Raw genomic sequence first — 21,697 nt, forward strand, 5'->3', positions numbered from 1 at the left:
TCTAGTTGGGCAGCAGTCTTATTGCCAGGCCAAGTTCCTTAATGGGTGCAATGTGTCACAGGTTTGGGGAGAGAGAGAGAGATCTTTATGAAACCACACATATCTTCTCCTCATCTCTTCATTTTCAAATGAAAGCCTGCAGACCACTTAGTCCTGTTTTCCTCACGTGGGATTGGGTATGAGGTGAGACAATATTATATGCCGTGTTTTTACGGCTGGATACCCTTCCTGATACCAACCTCAGCTGAGGAGGTAATGAAGATGAAATTAATATTGGTGAATGAAATAAGGTAAGGGGGTGGAAGGAATTGGCTGCGGCCTATGAATATCAATCAGTCACTACTGAAATGCATTTAGGGCAGTCACCCTGGTGGCAGATTCCCTATCTGTTGCTTTCCTAGCCTTTTCTTAAATGATCGCAAAGAAATTGGGATAGTATTGAACATTTCCCTTGGTAAGTTATTCCAATCCCTAACTCCCCTTCCTATAAACGAATATTTGCCCCAATTTGTCCTCTTGAATTCCAACTTTATCTTCATATTGTGATCTTTCCTACTTTTAAAGACACCACTCAAAGTTATTCGTCTACTGATGTCCTCCCATGCCATCTCTCCACTGGCAGCTCGGAACATACCACTTATAATACCAATATAAATGGTCCGTTATTGGACATCATAAATTTTCCAGCTAACTCATTCCTGTTTGCCAGCGTTTCGCCCCCGTGTGCTAGGCTGGGCTCATCAGTTGGTACCTAGCACACCTACCAACACGCTGGCTAGTGCATAACGTGAAGGCCACTGCGTAGGCTAATTGTAGCCACCGGCAGTGCCAATGCACTATGAGAGACTTTGTCTGGCTACAATTAGCCTACGCAGTGGCCTCCACGTTATGCACTAGCCAGCGTCTTGGTAGGTGTGCCAGGTACCAACTGATGAGCCCAGCCTAGCACACGGGGGCGAAACGCTGGCAAACAGGAATGAGTTGGCTGGAAAATTTATGATGTCCAATAACGGACCATTTATATTGGTATTATAAATTTACTCATTCGGAACAAATATTTCAGATTCCGTATGGGAAACAACATCTATATCAACATACCACTTAATCGAGCAGCTTGTCTCCTTTCTCCCAAGTCTTCCCAGCCCGAACTTGGAAACATTTTTGTAACGCTACTCTTTTGTCAGAAATCACCCAGAACAAATCGAGCTGCTTTTCTTTGGATTTTTCCAGTTCTTGAATTAAGTAATCCTGGTGAGGGTCCCATACACTGGAACCATACTCTAGTTGGGGTCTTACCAGAGACTTATATGCCCTCTTCTTTACATCCTTACTACAACCCCTAAATATACTCATAACCATGTGCAGAGATCTGTACCCTTTATTAACAGTCATATTTATGTGATTACCCCAATGAAGGTCTTTTCTTATATTAACACCTAGGTACTTACAATGATCCCCAAAAGGAACTTTTACCCTATCAACGCAGTAATTAAAACAGAGAGGACTTTTCCTATTTGTGAAACTCACAACCTGACTTTTAACACCGTTTATCAACCTACCATTGCCCACCGTCCATCTCACAACACTATCGAGGTCACCCTGCAGCCGCTCACAATCTTGTAACGTATTTATTACTCTGTACGGAATAACATCATCTGCAAACAGCCTTATCTCTGATTCCACTTCTTTATACATATCATTGATATATACAAGAAAATATAAAGGTCCAATAATACTGCCTTGATGGATTCCTCTCTTAATTATTACAGGGTCAGATATAGCTTCGCCTACTCTAATTCTCTGAGTTCTGTTTTCTAGAAATATAGCCACCCATTCAGTCACTCTTTTTTTCTAGTCCAATAGCACTCATTTCTGCCAGTAATCTTCCATGATATACCCTATCAAATGCCTTAGACAGGTCAATCGCAATACAGTCCATTTGGCCTCCTGAATCCCGGATATCTGCTATATCTTGCTGAAATCCTACCAGCTGAGCTTCAGTGGAATAACCTTTCCTAAACCCAAACTGCCTTCTGCCAAACCAGTTGTTAATTTCACCAACATGTCTAATATAATTTGAAAGAATGCTTTCCCAAGGCTTACATGCAATGCATGTCAAACTGACTGGCCTGTAATTTTCAGCTTTATGTCTATCACCCTTTTCTTTATACACAGGGGCTACTATAGCAACTCTCCATTCATTTGGTATAGCTCCTTCAACCAAACAATAATCAAATTAGTATTTCAGATATGGTACTATATCCCAACCCATTGCCTTTAGTATATCCCCAGAAATCTTATCAGTTCCAGCTGCTTTTCTAGTTTTCAACTTTTGTATCTTACTGTAAATATCATTGTTATTATAGGTAAATTTTAATACTTCTTTAGTATTGCTCACCTCCCCTATATGGACATTATCCTTGTAACCAACAATCTTTACATACTGCTGACTGAATACTTCTGCCTTTTGAAGATCCTCGCATACACACTCCCCTTGTTCATTAATGATTCCTGGAATGTCCTTCTTTGAACCTGTTTCTGCCTTAAAGTACCTATACATACCCTTCCATTTTTCACTAAAATTTGTATGACCACCAATTATGCTTGCCATCATGTTATCCTTAGCTGACTTCTTTGCTATATTCAATTTCCTAGTAAGTTCTTTCAATTTCTCCTTACTTCCATAATTATTTCTAACTCTATTTTGTTCCAACCTGCACCTCCTTCGTAGTCTCTTTACTTCTCTGTTATAATATAGTGGATCTTTACCATTCCTTACCACCTCTAAAGGTACAAACCTATTTTCATATTCCTCAACGATTGCTTTAAACCCATCATAGAGTCTGTTTACATTTTTATTTACCATTTTGCAGCAATCATAGTTACTTTTTAAAAACTCCCTCATGCCTGTTTTATCAGCCATATGGTACTGCCTAATAGTCCTAATTTTAATACCTTCCTTTCTTTCACATTTATTTCTAACTACGACAAAAACAGCTTCTTGATCACTAATACCATCTATTACTTTGGTTTCTCTATAGAGCTCATCTGGTTTTATCAGCACCACATCCAAAATGTTCTTGCCTCTAGTTGATTCCATCACTTTCTGAATCAGCTGCCCTTCCCATATTAACTTATTTGCCATTTGTTCTTCATGCTTCCTGTCGTTCGCATTACCTTCCCAATTGACATTTGGTAAATTGAGATCACCTGCTACTATCGCATTCCTTTCCATATCATTTCCAACATAGCTGATTAGCTTATCAAATAATTCTGAATCAGTGTCAGCGCTACCCTTTCCTGGTCTGTACACTCCAAAGACATCAAGTTGCCTATTATCTTTAGAAATGAGCCTTACACCCATAATTTCATGTTTTTCATCCTTAACTTGTTTGTAGCTTGCAAATTCTTCTTTCACCAGAATGAATACTCCCTCTCCTACCATTCCTATCTTATCTCTACGATACACACTCCAGTTCCGTGAGAATATTTCTGCATCCATTATATCATTTCTCAGCCATGGTTCAACTCCTATTACAATATCTGGTAAGTATATATCTATTAAATTATTTAATTCGATACCTTTGTTTACAATGCTTCTACAGTTGAGCACTAACATTTTTATGTCATCCCTACTTGATTTCCAGTTCCCTGTTTGCTTAACACCACTCCCTAGGCTACCCCGTTTCCCTGAATGTACCTGCCTATAACCCTTCTAAATAAGTTTTCTAACTTACATGTACCACTGCGGTTTAAGTGAAGGCCATCTGAGCACAGATCCCTGTCTCCTACCCAAGCATTAGGATCTAGAAATCTCACTCCCAGTTTCCCACATACCCACTCCATAGTCTCATTTAAATCCCCAATCACCTTCCAGTCAGTATCCCTCCTACACAGTACTCCACTGATAACAATCTCCGCTTCCTTAAACTTTATCCGTGCTGCATTTACCAGATCCCACACATCCCCAACTATGTTGGTACTTATACCTGCTTGCCTTACTTTGTTAGTACCAACGTGAAACACTACCACCTTCTCCTTTCCCTCTTCCTTCTCTTCTACTTTCCTCAACATCTGCCTCAACCTAATTCCTGGATAACACTCTATCGTGGTTCCCTTTCCTCCACACACTTTCCCCACATGTCTAATGATGGAATCCCCCATGACCAGAGCCTCAACCCTAGCCACCTCATTTGAACCCCTCCCCTCCTGGTCAGCCCTATCTTCTCTCACTGCTGCAGAAGCTACTTCCTCCTCCCTTTTCTCCCTCCCATGACCCTGTTCCACCTGTCTTTTCCTTTCCTTTCCACTACACTACATTTCCCTTTCCTACCTTTTCCCTTCCTCCTACTTCCACACATCTCAGCAACATTTCCCTGTTCCTCATCTTTCCCCGGTTGTTCTACCTGCAGTGATTCCTACCGATTTCCCACAGATACCTGTCCTGCATTCTGATCCTGAACAGAGCCCTTAGCCTGCAATCTCCTTCCCCTTAAAACATTAGACCACCTGTCTTCTACAATTCCCCCATTTCCTTCCCATCCTTCCTTTACACCTACTGTACCCTGTACATTATTTGAGGGAGACCTACTTTCCTTCCTGTCCTCTGAGAGAATCCTAATTATCTCCCTCAAACTCTCCAACTCCTCCCTCATACTCCTTAATGCCTGGCCACACCCACAGTTCCTACACTTGCACTGCGTAGCCATTATTTACGGAATAATGGGAAGAAAAGGAAAAATGAAATAACTTATTTTGTGCAAATAAAAATGAAAGGAAAGAAATATTGTCTAGAATAGTTCACAAAGATCACATAACAACAAGGTAATTAATATAAGCTACTGCTACACTATTCTAAACTGCAGTTAAGTGTACCCTAATTACTCCAACAGAATTCTAGTAAGAGAGTTCATTCAGATACAACAGATACTATAGATACTACAGATATTATACTATGCAGATATTTCACAGTAATAGGAACTATCCCAGCATTTTCGTGGAAGTCAAAATGGGAAATCACAGAAAACCATTCTCAGGACAACCGACTGTGAGGTTCAAACTCACTTGCCTCTTGAATGCAGAGCTTGGCTCCATAGCCGCAGCACATTAACACATACGGCTACTCTGCTTAGTAATGAAGGACTGTAGTATGAGTGTTATTTGATTCTGAAGTAATCCAATGTACACATCTCATGTCAGCCTTGATGTCATGAAGTGATATTTCATCAGTTACTCTAGGGATTTCAGATGAAGACTTTCTGTTGTTTTGAAAATTGACAATCCCCATTTACCCAAATTAAACCTCACAAAAACATTTTTGAATCAATTTCATATCCTAGTTACAGAAATATAGTCTAGCTCCTGAATCATGCTGTCTCAGTTCATGCACTACAAAGGTCTTGTGCAGTTTTATTTCTAATAATTTAGTGGCAATTAAAAGTTAGACATGCTTATTCTGCCTGCTGTGTGATATGTTCAAGATCTTTCCAAAGTGAATGTTGAAAGCTAGAAATGATATTGTCCAGCTTTACCTCTGTAAACTTGCTGCATTTATCCTTTGTTTTCTTGTCAAATGATGTTCCTCTTTCTTATTTTTTCTTTTCAATTTTATTAATTGTGTATCTGCGTGGACTAACACCTGAAAATGTATGTGCAAATTTCCTTTGCATTGATGTAGCATTTTGTTTCTTTACAAACCAATACTTGAATGCTCTAGAGTAAACTGCACAAAATATATTGTCCTTTTATACTAATCATAATTTTGCCGGTATATTCATTTCTCATTGTTATTATCATATATCAGTGACCAAATGAAGTTCAGCCACTCTTGTGAAGTCATCTGAGAAAGTAGCTTCATGTACACTTCTTGGTGATTGTAGATGTGGTTATGTGGTTTATTCTTTTTCAATTCCAGGTGGATGCTGAATTGATTCCTAATAAACAAACCATGGCTGCTTCCTACCTAATCCTAGACCAACTCATTTATAAATACATACACTAGTTCTTAATAATGATATTGCAGGGAGAGGGATTGTTGGGGGGTAGCTAAGTCACTGACTTCTCATCAGCATAACTACGGTCTGAATCTGAAATAAAAAGTTGCATCCCTGTGGTCTGGATTTCATATGCATAATAATGCTATCATTGCTATGTGTTTAACGTTCCTTGACTGCTGCTTGTCTTGAGGGATGCTAGAGTGTGAGAATCTTTCTCTGAAAAGAGATTCCTTAGTGTGCTAGTGAATTTGCTGACAGGGGAGGTGACACACATTTCAGCCAAAATGTACCTGACAACTTAGGTGACATAACTGTTGTGTTATCAGAAGACCACATGCAAAACTTTAGCTACCCGTTTTCACTACAAGACCCGAAACAAACCCCTGAATTAAACATGTGAGTGATACTAGCCGTTACAGGTTGGATTGTACAGCCCTCACTCTGGCATGCCGGCAGCGGTGTGGTGAGCAGATAACCATGAGTTGAGGTCCATATAGCTCACCAGCGAGGAAGATATTTCCAGCTGTGCTATATTACCATATGGCCACATGGATTCTAGCTTCAATTTTGCGGCCTTGCAGTGGAAATAGGCAGGTCATTTTTTGTACGTGCTCTCCTCATTGTACTTTGGTTATGTCACTAAAGTTTCAATATAGTTTTCGGTGTAACATTTTTGTTGTGGGGATGGATTTGTCCCATTTAGGCACTCTTGAAAGCCAGTAGGCTGTGTTGAAATTCAGCCTTGTAATCTTGAGCACTGTAACTAATTCTGTAAAGAATTCAAATACAGTTCAAACTCTTAAGGGGATATGGCAAAAAAAATTCCAAAATGTGAATGAACAGAAACATGCATTACAGAGTTAAAGGTAACCAGTAAAACAAAATTACCAACATATACACAAAATAATTAACAAGCAGTAGACATTACCTTAAATTCTGCAATACTTTGTGCATGGTCCTTATATTGAAAAAGTGAAGAAAATTCCTTTCACGATTAAAAGCTACCATTCAATGAAAAACACACTTAAATACTGCTTTGTAAATATAATACTGTACTACAGTTTATTTACACTCAAGATCACCTGTTGAACACATGTAGACATAACAATCTCAGCTTCCTTTTTTCGCTTAAAGAAGTTTGTGACTTTTGTTTGCTTTTTGTTTGTTACTTTTTAATGGTTAACAAAATCTTCAGTTTTTTGCTTGATATTCAACAAATCTTAAATTTCCAATTATTTTTAAAGCTTCAGAAGATGTTGGTAAATGCTCTTCAGTTACTTCATCCCTGTTGTCGTCCTCATCGTCATAATCATCGTCATCATCATCAGATGGATCATGTCTTTGTGTCACTTCCTGAACAATCTCTTCTTCATTCAGGTCTCCACATACTGCAACTTCACAGTGAACATCTGTCAGTTGCCGCTTCTTGCAACTGCTCAGATACAAGTTTGTCTAATTCTTCTGGTGCGACATCAACATTGTTTTTAATTGCTGGAACCAGCTTTAAAGAAACAGTCTCTAATTGTTTGTTGACTGACCTGATGCCAGGCTTTGTTTAACATGTGACTAGCATCCACACGTATTTCTTTATTTTTAAAGGAGACTCCAAATTCCAATTTTCACATCTGTAACATCTTCAGTTTCTGAGATATCACTATCTTAATAAAAATAATTCAACCCCCTCTTCAGTCCTTTTTACCCCCCTTTAAGTGTTTTTTTTTCAAAAACAAAAAAATACATGTTTCTTTATTTTTAAAAGATTAAAAATACCAATTTTCACATCTGTAAGTTTATGAGATGTTCTGTAGATATTCTCATTTTGAAAATTCACTCCCTTTTTCAGTTCCCCGTAAGTGGATTTTCCAAAAATAAATTATCTATGTTTCTTTACTTTTACAGGAGATTCCAAATACCAATTCTCACGTCAATAACAATTTATGTTTCTGAGATATACTATATAGTGTTTTTTCAATATTCATCCCTTTTGTCACTCCTGTTTATCCCCCATTAATTGGATTTTCCAAAAACAAAGAAATGTGTGTTTCTTTATTTTTAAAGGAGATTCCAAATACCAATTTCCGTGTCTGCAACATCTTCAGTTTTTGAGATATAAGTATATTCATAAAAGGTATTCAACCCTTTTTTTTTAACCTTTTTCCACCCTTCTTAAGGGGATTTTCTGAAAACAAAAATACGTGTTTCTTTATTTTAAAGGAGATTCTAAATACCGGTACCAGTTTTTACAGATATGCTCATTTAAAAAATTCACACCCCTTTTAACACTCTTAGCAACAGAATATCCAAAAATCCTTCCTTAGTGAGCACCTACACTCTAATATAAATGTATTCCCAAAATTTCATTTCCTTAGGTCCAGTAGTTTTGGCTCGGCGATGATGTCGGTCGGTCGGTTGGTCGGTCAATCCATATTATTTTATAGATACATAGATAGATAACAAGTGAACAGTAAGTTTCTTAACAATCTTATTTTAATTGAAAAAAAAAAATCTTTCACAGGGTGATCTTTGTGTCCTTCTGTTTTAATTGCTAATATTTCTTTTATAATAGCCATCCTATCTTCACAAACTGTTTTTCTTTCATAAAGTGCTTGATCCTTCATTATGATATGGATCTCCATGGCCGTCCGTTTCCCCGCTATTAGTTCTTTCCTCATGAAAATTTAATTCCTCCTTCTCTTCTTCATTTACCTCAGTACCTAATTCTTCCTTCTGCTTTAAAATAATTCTCACCACCACTAAACACCTACTTTCTTTCCTGCAGGGCAACGTATAGGAAAGCTAATTTGGCTGTGTTGTACTTTGATTTGAATGGGGCTGCAGAACCAGTTTTGTATTTCCCCTTTATCTTGCTTTTTCTGTAGGTATCTCAGATTGATCCCCACCTCATTTTGCCCTTGTTTTCTGGTGAAGAAACAAACATCAATTTCATTAAGCAATTACTAGAAACAACTTTTAAGATTTAAATTTGAAATTTGTTATACAGTACTGTTTTTATTTAATAGTTTTGTGCCACTAACATTTCTAACCACCAAATACATGGCTGATAGCTGTTCCTTTTTCACAGTGAGAATCATTCAGATCACTAGCCTTCCAGTTCAGATCATGCATAGCTGGATAAGTTGCATGGTAAGAGAGACACTGAGAGCAGTTTTCTGCAGGCAGAGGAGTGAGGAGTGTTGTTGAAAGAGGTTTCAAAATGGTCTTTTTAAACAAGTGCAATTTCCCAAAGCGTTGTTGTGCAGTCGACGGCAAACATACGAGAAAATTGTCCCGACAAGACTGGGTCACTGCGTTACGACTGAAAAGGATATTCTTCTCAAGTCCTGCTCACTTTGGTAGGCCACAACTACAGTTACTTGTCTGTGAATGTTGGTTCATACGGAAAAGAAGGCGATGCTGGAATATTTAAAAGATCTCAGCTGTACAGAATAATAACCGAAGGAACATTCCCTTTTGCTTGTCCCAGTGCATTACCAGGAACTGAGAAAAGTCTCCAATATTCCTACATTTTGCCTCATGTCATTGTTGGTGATGAGGCATTCAGTTTGATTATTACAATGATAAGACCTTATCCAAGAAACCAATAGCGACATGATGAGGAAAAGCCTGTATTCAACTTCAGGCACAGATGGGCTAGGAGAGCAGCTGAAAATACCTTTGGGATTATGTGTCAGTACTGGAGAGTTTTCTTCACCCCAATAGCAGTATCAGTGGAAACTGTTGATCTTGTGATGTCAGCTTGTATCCTCCACAACCCTGTCCAGAATGAGTGAATTCCTTGCCCAAATTTCTATTGGAAATTTGAAACTGTCAGAAGGCAATATGATTCCCATGGTAACTGACAGCAGAGGAAATTCTGCCCATGATGCTTTCAAGCTTCAAGCAATAATTTTGTGGCAGGGAAGGAGAATTGGCACAGCAAACAGGGTGGAGTGAAAGCTTTTTCTAAAGAACAAACATGTACTTATTATTTACCTAGAGATAACTTTTCTATGACCCTATTTACATAATAACAGAATGTAGTTATTAAAATAAAACACGTGATTTTATAAAATGTACGAGTACAATACTGAACTACCATTTTGCAAAAATAAACATATTGGCATATTTGATATTAAGGGAATGGATTTTTCAGGGGTTGATTTATTATTTCTTATTTTATTCATAATTATAGGTTACAATAGTTCTCATTAATATGTCAACCATATAAATAGTAAAGTAGAATGCTAAAAAAACAAATTAACACAATGCTGTAAGAGGAAACATATTGTGATTGCTTCATTTCTAAATCAAAATCTTTGAAACTTATAAATCACATCAATAAACTAATATATATTTACTGTCATTGGAACCTCTGTTCTTGTGATACTTTATTTTAATGAACTCTTTACTTCTTATGACCACCATAGTATACAAAACAACTTGCAACATACCTGTTCTATCCAACTTCAGTGCAATCAGTTTCCATAAGTTGTCTTTCACAATGTTGTGTTTGTAACTCTTGTGTTGTGAGTTATACAAAACTGGGTGCATTTGAATGTCTTTAATTAATTTCTCACCCCTTTTGTTTGTTAAGTTCATCTGATTACTTATAACAGTGAAAATAAGAACAGAAACAATTTCACCTCACACTGCTGTCGCCTTGCACAAATCTGGCTGGATGAATCGGTACTGAGTGTCTCTGAGAAGTTGCGCAGTTTTAGGAACTACTGTCACAAGCTCGTGTAGTCTGGATATATGCGAGGCAGGCCTCACATCTCATACCTGGCAAGCGTCGGTTCTGAAAAACCAAACCTTTAGAAAAAGATCTGAAGTTTAATTGCCAATAATGGCGCATGGATAACAACATAAAACAACTAATCACTGATGTTGAAATTGCATGTGACAACTTAACAACACAACATAAAGACATGATAAAAAATGCGGCCACCAGTAAAGCACTAAAAGTAATCAAAGTAGAAAATTCAGCAAACCCACTAAATTTTAAAACTCAAAGCTCACTACTAAATAAAAAGCGATAATGTAATAGTTACAAAAGCAGATAAAGGGAACACAATGGTCATAGTGAAAAAGAAAAAAGATGAATACATATGAAAAACTAACAAATTCATCAGCAACAACAGAATACAGGAGATCAAGCTTGACCAATGAGTAATTTTCAAAGTGACATAAAGCAAGCAATGAAAAAAACAGTTTTAATACTCACCAAAGAAGAAAAACCTAACATCACAAACCCCAAAAACCCAGCACTAAGAGCACTCCCCAGAATACACAAAACACATGCCCCATAAGGCCAATAGTAAATTTCAAAAATGTACCAAGTTACAATGTAAACAACTTTTTCAACAAAATGCTAACAGAAAAGATATCAATAAAATTGTCAGATGGATTAAAAACACATTACAACTAACAAGAGAACTAAATAAACTGAAAATGGCAGAAAGCACTAGAATGATATCAATTTGACATCACCAACATGTACACTAACATATGAATAGAAGAGTCTGTTAAAATGATAGAAAATATCTGAAAGAAAGCAATTCAGTACAAGAAAAAAATAATCAACCTGTTATAAATGACTTTAACCCAAAATATATCCATCTTTAAAAACAAAATATATTAAAATATCACACATCGAAAGTAGTAATAAAATCTTTGTACATAAAGGAGTTGATTGAAATTCAGATTGAAAAAAAAAAAATCAGCCAGAAAAACCTCACTGAAAACACACACACACCTAAAAGATTCATCACTCTTTACTCTCCTTAATTAAATCAATCTGCATTCAGTAAAGCACAACATTTCAAATTCTAATTCGCTAATACTTGTCAAAAAGGCCCTAAATTTTTTTTAACCACAGTATAAAATGTGATGATGATGATGATGGACTACAATTAAGGTTGCACATGGGCCGATGATATCACCAGAACGTGACATCGCAAACAACTCGGTGAACACATGCACCTACATAAATTAAATTACTTATCAGGAAAGTACAACAATTCAAACGCCATTAAAATGATATAATTCTTTAATTTGTGAATGCTCATTCAACATCCTTTAAATCATTCAAAACTATTTAAAATAATAATAATAATAATAATAATAATAATAATAATAATAATAATAATAATAATAATAAAGGGAAGACCCATGGTGTCACCGGAATGTGATGTAACAGAAAGTTACGGTAAACAGGCCATTGGCGCAACACCAGTGCCAACGTATTGTGCGATGTCACACTTCTAGGTGGACCAGTGAGGAGAGAAGAACCACATGAGAAGTATTTCATTAATATAAGTTATAACTAGGGCTCGGATTTTTAGGTTTTAACCAATTCTTTTCCTCGTTATTTAATTAAAAATTTTCAATATATTCATTCGTTTCACACTTCCTGGAGCAGAATATGTGAATTTCATTGCACCTAAAAAAACCTAAATGAGGGGTTGACACCTAAAATAACCTAAATAGCTGTTTTATCTTCTTCAAATAAAGAATATTATTTCCCCATTGAAGTGCATTGTAAAATTATTTCCACCATCGTCCACACAGAGTAGTACACAGTCGACAGTGTCTGGTGAATAGTTCCTGCAGTATTTTCTAACCGTAATTGTTGTATAGCAAAACAATGCCTAAATCGCACTTATTGAGAAATTGGATTAATATTGATGGACACTTCACTACGGATGAACGAGTAGTCTTCTGTCAGGCATGCTCCAAAGAAGTAAGTTTCCCGTAACTGACCTAAAACCTGCATTGCAATACCCTAGCTCGCTTACTGAAGAGTACTTAGGATTTGGATTTTTCATTTCAGGTTAAATCTGAGCAGAAATCCCATCTCAAGTAGCATAAATCTGCAGTTGCTCACATGGCTAGCGTAGCGAGGTGAAATAAGTCCGGCAGCAACAGTAAGCAAATGTTTATTTCTTCCACAGTTTGCAGACCTATGTCAGACGTTTGTGTCTTCAAACATCCCATGAAACGCGCTAAGTAACCTGACCATGAAAACATTCTTGGGAGATTTCAGTGGCCACAGTATACCTAATGAATCCACTTTAAGGAAGAATTATTATTTGGATCCTGTTTACCAGAGGACATTAGACGAAATAAGAGAAGATACTGGCGATCACTATATTTGGTGTTCTGTCGATGAAACATCTGACAGTTGCGGTCGATTCATTGTGAATGTGGTGGTAGGTGAGCTAGATCAAAATAAACCAGGTAACCCTCATCTAATTCTTTGTAAAGAAATAGAACAAACTAACAACAGCACAATAGCCTGCACAGTGAGGGATACTTTACGCATATAGTAAGTTGCTTTCGTTAGTGACAAACAGTGCTGCCTAAATGTTGAAGGCAGGGCAGGTTCTACAGTCCTTCCACCCGAGCATGCTACAAGTTACGTGCTTGGCCCACGGCCTGCACCACCTCGCGGAGGAGATTAGAAGCAACTACAGTGACGTGAACAGCGTGGTTCTTTCAGTGAAGAAAGTTTTCTTAAAAGCCCCAACATGTATACAGTTGTTCAAAGAGAAACTACCGCTAACACCTCTTCCACCTGAGCCGATACTTACCCGCTGGAAAACTTGGCTGTCTGCTGCTATTTACTATGCTGAGCACCTAGAAGGAATTAAAAATGCCGTCAATGACTTGGATGAAACAGAAGCTTCCTGCATCGCTAAGGCCAAGAAATCGCTCGAGTGCCGACCCTCGTCGCTTCCCTTCCAATAGGAAAGTGCAACTATGCCACTCAAGGATTCCCTGGATATCACTGGCTTTGTTTCCAGAAGAGAAATACCTGGACCATGGGGAATGGCATGTTCTTCAAAACTGCAGAAGTTCAACGCAATCCTAGTTTTGAAGATATGAAAGTCATCAATTCAGTATTACAAGGAGAAAAGTATTCAAGAAAATTACCCCTACAATCTGCTGCATTAGCATCTATGTACTACACTCCAATGACGTCAAGTTTTTCGTCGCCGGGCTGAGTGGCTCAGGCGGTTGAGGCGCTGGCCTTCTGACCCCAACCTGACAGGTTCGATCCTGGCTCAGTCCGGTGGTATTTGAAGGTGCTCAAATACGTCAGCCTTGTGTCGGTAGATTTACTGGCATGTAAAAGAACTCCTGCAGGACAAAATTTCGGCGTCTCCGAAAACCGAAAAGTAGTTAGTGGGATGTAAAGCCAATAACATTATTATTAGTTTTTCGTCATATAAGAATGTGTTACGTGACAACAGGAAATCATTTACGCCAGACAATTTGGGTATGTACGTTGTTAATTACTGCCAAAAACAGTAAAGCGTTTTCTCCATGTGCTTTTATGAGTATGAATAAAACAATGTAAATTTTTGTGAAATAAGTACATAAATAAATTTTAGAGAATTACAAAAACAGAAAATTATTGCTACCTGAATTGATCTTGGAGGTAAAACCTAAAATAACCTATTTTAAGAATACAAGAAACCTAAAGTGAAGGTTTATGCCACCTAAAAATCTGGGCCCTAGTTATAACTTTTCAACAATTATTGGAAGTGTGGACACAAGTTTTAACATAAATGGTTTTGCACTTCCCAATAATATTACCTAGGTAATCAGTTCATGTTATATTTAAAAAAAAAAAAAATTGTAGTTTTGATAGAATCTGACGATGTTCTTTCAAGAACGAAGAAACATATCTTTATTTTAATTAAATTGTTTCCTTTTCAGGTATAATTTGTTATTATGCATTTTCTTTTTTCAGCTATTTTCTGAATTTTATTTAATCATAAATTAGTTTCGACAGACTGAAGAACCTAACAGTTTTGTCAGAAATCACACAGAACAAATTGGGATGGTTTCCTTTGGATCCTTTCGAGTTCTCAAATTGCTCAAATATGCCAGCCTTGTTTTGGTAGATTTAACCGGCATGTAAGAGAACTTCTGCAGTTCAAAATTCTGGAACCTCAGTATCTACAAAAACCATAAAAGTAGTTGGTTTGACGTTAAATCAATAACATAATAATAATAATAATAATAATATATATTATATTATATTATATTATATTATATTATATTATATTATATTATATTATATTATATTATATTATATTATATTATATTATATTATATTATATTATATTATATTATATTATTAAGATATTCTACTTTTAGTTGTCATTATCGAAATTCTCGAAATTCTTTGCATGGTGGAGTTTCCATTTGGGGATTGATTTGGACTCTATTACCACATTCTATTGCTATTTACATTTATTATAATTATCTTTTCATTTTCTTTTACCATCAGGTACCCAAAGCCTATATGAACTATGTGAGGGATGTTGTTCTACAGCTGGGAGCAACTAGTTCAGATGCTCAAGCGTTCAGCCAGGATCTCTTTTTCTTTCAAAAACGCATTGCTGAAATGACTCCTGATCCTGAGGAACTACAAAACCCTGTTGCCACCAACAGACGAGTTACGATCACCAATTTAACTGTTACTGCCCGTTCGGTAAGTAGATTATGGTACTTTTTATTATTTAAAAATCTTAAAAGAAAAGAAAAGACATGTGGCATATACAAATCATTGAAAGCCTCGACCTACCAAGATGACTGCTTTCCAGCCAGATAGCTTGCAGATATTAGAGCGGCATGTGTGAAGCGTGATGATTTCCATAGACATATTGTTTAACTTTCTTGACTGAGTCTGTTGCTCCTCTTATCAGACAGCCCCTCAACTGAACTTGAAAGGATCAGTAATCCCCATTCCAGCCTTCAGCAGATTCTGGAGATTGAACCCAGGGCCTCTAGGTAATAAGCGGACGAGATAACCTTACCCTACAGGGCTAGCACATTTCAATCTCATGTCCACTATTTCTTTAGTGGAGGAACTTCTGGGGTATTAACATTACTTTGAAAAGCATGTTTTTTATTTTTTTTATTTTTATAACTCACTGCAACAATTCTTGAGAGTTAGCATGGAACTACTATACTGACAGGAGGGAAAAACCTGTTTCTTGTAAGGACATCTACTCTCAGTGAACATGTAGAGGCTGCAAGTGCCACAATATAGTGAGTGATGTTGAAATTCCAGCAAAATAATTCAGTCACTCTTCGTAAAGTCATCTCCGGATAGACCACAGTGGTCCATGCAGAAGTTGAAAGTAAAGGCTTCCACTATCCGTAACCTTGGTTCTAAGCAAAATGGAATGGTTAGCCCAGCCGTGTTTGCCCCCAGGAATTAACATTGTACTCATTTTTGGTGTAGGCTGAGTGAATCTTAGGGCCATGTGCCTCTCCAGAATTGAAAATCTTGATACTAAATTTTTCAACTACATGATGGGCAAAAAAAAAAAAAAAAAAAGAAAGAAAAAATAGAAAAAAAGAAATGGTGTATGGCTTTTAGTGCCGGGAGTGTCCGAGGACAAGTTCGGCTCGCTAGATGCAGGTCTTTTTTTTTATTTGATGCCCGTAGGCGACCTGCGCATCATGATGATGAAATAATGATGAAGACGACACACACACACCCAGTCCCCGGGCCGGCAGAATTAACCAATTGTGGTTAAAATTCTCGACCCTGCCGGGAATTGAACCTGGGACCCCTGTGACCAAAGGCAGCAAGCTAACCATTTAGCCATGGAGCCGGACACATAATGGGCAATCATGCTCATATCCTTCCAGGTTAAATGAGCATGCCTTCATTGCCTTTTGTTAGCAGGCAGCCTCTAATAATAATAATAATAATAATAATAATAATAATAATAATAATAATAATAATAATAAAATAAGAGTTTTGTCTGTACATTGCTCAGAATTTAAAAAGATGATGATGATGATGATGCTTGTTGTTTAAAGGAGCCTAACATCGAGGTCATCAGCCCAATTAAAAAAAAAGAATGGTATTTCTATATTGGTTGTGTTCACAGTAACAAGGAAATGGAATTTCTTACTTTTCCGTAATGTATGTATGTATGTATGTATGTATGTATGTATGTATGTATGTATGTACACGCATCACGAGAAAACGGCTGAAGAGAATTTAATGAAAATTGGTATTTAAAGTCGGGGAATGAGCCACTACAATCTAGACTATAAATCATTTTATTCACGCTGAACAAACTGGTAGTTTAGGGGAAGGGTTAAAATTTAATTCTCAAATATTTATGTTATTAGTGGTCCTATCGATAAATACTGCATAACTAAAGTTAAATAGAATTAAATTTCTGATCATTTATGTCTTATACATTTTTACCGTACCGGCTATTACAACAGAGATATTCATGAATTTGAATTTTTGTTACCAAGTCCATATCAACGCCGAGCCACGAGGAAATGGGTAAACAGAATTTAATGAAAATTAGTATGTAGAGTCAGGGAATAAGAAGCTACAGTCTAAGCTATAAACAATTTTATTCACCCTGAATGAAATGGTAGTTTAGTGCAAGGAAGCTAAAATTTAATTTTTAAATACCTATGTTATTGGTTCTATCGAAAAGTACTACAGTCAATCTTTCTGAGGATGTAAAACGGCAGATTGAGAGTGAGAGTCTGCCATTATAATAAAAATTCTCCAACATAATTGTGACTGATGGTAGGCGAGAGGGCCTACCATTACAATGAAATTCCCTAATCCAGTCTTCACATAAAAGAAAAGACGTTTGACGAGTTCCCCGTCGTGTTTCTAGGGTAATGTTTAGAGCTATGCAATTTAATACAGTCTTACTCACATGTACACTACCTAACCTAGAATTTTGTATATGATGTAGAATTCCATAGCAAAGCACGGTTACATCAGATAATAATAATAATAATAATAATAATAATAATAATAATAATAATAATAATAATAATAATAATAATAATAAAAACTTCCTCAAAATATGACCATGGAGACATCTGAAGATGAAAATGAACTGATCATCATCTTGCAGCATTCATTTTAGGGGCGCACAGCCGTGAGCTTGCATTAGGGAGATAGTGGGTTTGAGCCTCACTGTCAGCAGCCCTGAAGATGGTTTTCCATGGTTTCCCATTTTTACACCAGGCAAATGCTGGGGCTGTACCTTAATTAAGGCCATGGTCGCTTCCTTCCCATTCCTAGCCCTTTCTTATCCCATCATTGCCGTAAGACCTTTCTTACCTGCCTCTTACCCGGAGGCCCCGGGTTTAATTCCTAGTCAGATTAGGGATTTGCACCTGGATCTGAGGGCCTGTTCGAGATCCACTTAGCCTATGTGATTACAGTTGAGGAGCTATCTGACGGTGAGATGGTGGCCCTGGTCTAGAAAGACAAGAATAACGGCCAAGAGGATTAGTTATGACCACATGACACCTCATAATTTGCAGCAGCGGTCGTTTGTTAGGCTGTTGTGCCATGGGGTTTGGTTTGGTGAAAAAAGAGGAGTTGCAAGTGTAGAACCTTGAGGAACTCCTGTTTCCACGGTCCACCACGAGGAAGATTGGCCACCTTGCTGCCGACCATGTAAAAAGGAGTCCAGCGTGCTATTTGAAAAACATAATAAATCATGGTGTACAGAATCAAATGCTTTGCTGAAGTCGAGGAGGACCGTTAGTGTTGTCTGTCTTCCGTCCATAGCTTGTTTCATGTCATTAATCACTTTAAGTAAGGCAGTACATGTGCTATGATTGCTACAAAAATTTGATTGAAATGTGTCTAGAGTTTTCACCCATATAAGTTTTGATTTGGATATAAACAATGCACTCTAGTCCCGTAGCTACTGTTAAAATTATGTTAGTGGATCGGTAGTCATCGGCGTCTATTGGGGTCTGAGTCCTTGGCAGTGGACGTACGAGAGCCATTTTCCACTCTGTAATGAGTAATTGTAGATGTAGGTTAGTAGACCTGAAATGGTGAATTATAGTGGGAAGGCAGGGAAGAAATGGTTTCATAGAGGAATGGAATATAGGTAAGGTTTGTTCTGATTGGATGAAAGCAATAATTGCACTTATCTATAACTAAGGGATAGAAAGGATTGCAACAGTTATCGAGGTGTTTCCATTGATCAGTGTATTGGGCAAGATATTCACAGCCATTTTGGAAGGTAGAGTACGATCAATGGTAGAGAGTAAATTGGATGAAAACCAGTATGGTTTCAGACCACAGAGCAGCTGTAAGGCCCAGACTTTCAGTTTGTGTAAAGCAATTGATAAATGCTATAGAAGAATAGACAGTTATGTTCATGTTTTATAGATCTAGAGAAGGCAAATGCTGGGGGTGTACCTTAATTAAGGCCATTGTCGCTTCCTTCCCATTCCCAGGCCTTGCCTGTCCCATCATCACCATAAGACCTATCTGTGTTGGTGCGATGTAAAGCAACTAGCAAAAAAAAAAAATAATAATAAAAATTTGAGAAGGCTGTAATCTTTCACCTTTGTTTTTCATAGTATCCATGTGTTATTTTCTGAAAGGCAGGAAGGTATTCAGTTGGGTGGAAATATAGTAAGCGGTTTGGCCTATGCCAGCAATGTAGTAGACTGAGCAGTAAGCCTACAATTTAATACCTTGGAGCTTGAAAATAGGTGCAGTGAGTATAATATGAAAATTAGCATTTACAAGACCAAAGTGATGTCAGTATGGAAGAAGATTGAAGAAGTACGGAATAAGATTGAAGAAGTAAGGAGTAGGATTGAATACCACGTGGAAATATGAAACTGGAACATATGGATCATTTCAAGTTCTTCGGATTCCACGTGCTACTGGAAGAGAACCCGACTAGCTTCATCGAGGGATCAGTCAGTCTACTAGGAAGGACTAATCTACTGGAGGACATCTTCGTTCAACTCGTCACACTGCAGGGGCAAGCCGCTGCTTGGTGGAGTAACTTGAAAGGATTAAACTAACTGGACTGATTTCAAGAGGGAATTCTTTGTTAGGTTTAATTCCAGAGGAGTGAAGAGCTCTGTGAAAAGAAAGCTACTGACTGATGCACAACCGACCTGCATGAGAGCTAGCATGTTCGTCCTCCAGAAGTACCAGCTATTCAAGCGGATGCACCCTGAAGGAAACAAGAACAAGATCTTACCAGACATCGTAGAGCTACTCCACGATAAGATTAGACCCTTAGTAAAGGTATCGCAACTGAGATCCTTTGATGATCTGCATAGAATCATCGCCCAGTTGGAAGAAGAACACAAGGGTAAAGCCATGGAAGAGACCAGCTCAGTTAGGAAATGCTACCAGTGTGGAAGAACGGGACACCTGAAGAACAAATGCCTCACTCTAGCATCGGAAAAACTGGGTCTGGCCCATTCTGGATTGAGGAGGGATGGGACTGGGAACAGGAATGCGCCTCAAGACCCGACAGACAAACAGCCCTGGACAAATAGGAAAGGGATTGCTCAGATTGTGAGCAGAACAGGCCAACCTTGCCCAGCTATCATCTTGAGGATAGGCAATGATAATTTTTCAGCCATACTCAACAGCCATGCAAGTCACTCATTCGTGAATGGACTGTTGCCAGATTACTACCGCCTATGAAGAGTTACCATTTCAGAAGTGTAGTGGGAGCAGCAAACAGGGTAACCTAACTGCTAAATGCATTGGACCTGCCTATTGTAGTTAACATTGCAGTGATTCAGAACCTAATACCTGACATCGTATTAGGTCATGACTTTTTGGTAGAATACTAGGTGATCCTAGACTATGCAGCTCATGAAGTCTTTTTTGGAAAAGACAGGCGATTGAGGGTCACTTAGCACAATGGAAACCTCCGGACTCGCAAGGATGCAGAAGTCGACGTAGACCTGGGAGATATCCAGTTAATGTATCTTCAAGGCAAGGCATCTTCTAGGCACCCGGCCATGGAACCTGAAGCTAGGAGGACCATTGTCAAGAGGGAATTTCCACAAAAACACCAGAGCAAACCCAATGAACCTGTTCTTATGACCATCAAGAAGGAACTTGAGCTGGGAGTAATCATTCAATGGCAAGAACAAGACAAGCCCTGTAGGACTATGATGCAGTGGATTAGGAGACAGTACATCGATAGTCGACTTGTCCCGAGCGAATTCAAGACGTGATACAAGAACTTCCGTGTTGACAGAGGACTCTTAATGTACAGATCTCATCTCTCCGACACACCTGCAGTAGTGGTGATCCCTAGACTGCACACGACGGACATCCTCAAGAAGTTCCGCGACAGCACTGAAGCCGGAATTCCAGGAGGTGAAGAGACATATCAGTCTATCCGACAAAGATTCTTCTGGGTCAGCATGCGGAAAGACATCCTGGACTATGTGAATGGGTGCTACATCTGCGCCTGCATGAACGCAAGCTATAGGAAGGCAGATTCCTATAAGCAAGGAAGATGGCCGCAACGCCCTTGGGAGGTCATAGCCCTGGCCTTGATGAGTCCTTACCTTAGAACACCAAAGGGTAAAACAGGACTCTTAGTAATCACCGATCTCTTCACAAGATGGATTGAAGCCTTTCCAATACCAGAAGCCACGATGGGACGCATCACCAGTCTTCTACAGGATGAGGTATTCAGCTGCTGTGGTTATCCACGGTGAATTCTGTCAGACAACGGGAGTCAGTTCACGTCAAGGAAGTGACAGCAAATGATGATAGAATGGGGTGTGGAGCACTGGACCAAACCCTATCTACAACCCAAGGGCCAATCCAATGGAACGATGGAACCAGGAGCTAAAAAGGATGCTACTGGTTCACCTAATAGACAGTGAACATC

At 38.1% G+C, this 21,697-nt stretch overlaps 1 protein-coding gene across 1 annotated transcript in view; it reads left to right on the top strand.

Moving 5' to 3' along the window:
* LOC136863150 (endothelin-converting enzyme 2) overlaps positions 1–21,697 on the top strand; it is a 539,501-nt gene that overhangs the window by 410,655 nt on the left and 107,149 nt on the right. The window contains exon 6 of the mRNA XM_067139494.2: positions 15,298–15,501. Coding sequence (XP_066995595.1) covers positions 15,298–15,501 — 204 coding nt within the window. The remainder of the gene's footprint in view (positions 1–15,297; positions 15,502–21,697) is intronic.

The sequence above is a fragment of the Anabrus simplex genome, chromosome 2 (genome assembly GCF_040414725.1).
Source record: "Anabrus simplex isolate iqAnaSimp1 chromosome 2, ASM4041472v1, whole genome shotgun sequence".
Taxonomy (NCBI): domain Eukaryota; kingdom Metazoa; phylum Arthropoda; class Insecta; order Orthoptera; family Tettigoniidae; genus Anabrus; species Anabrus simplex.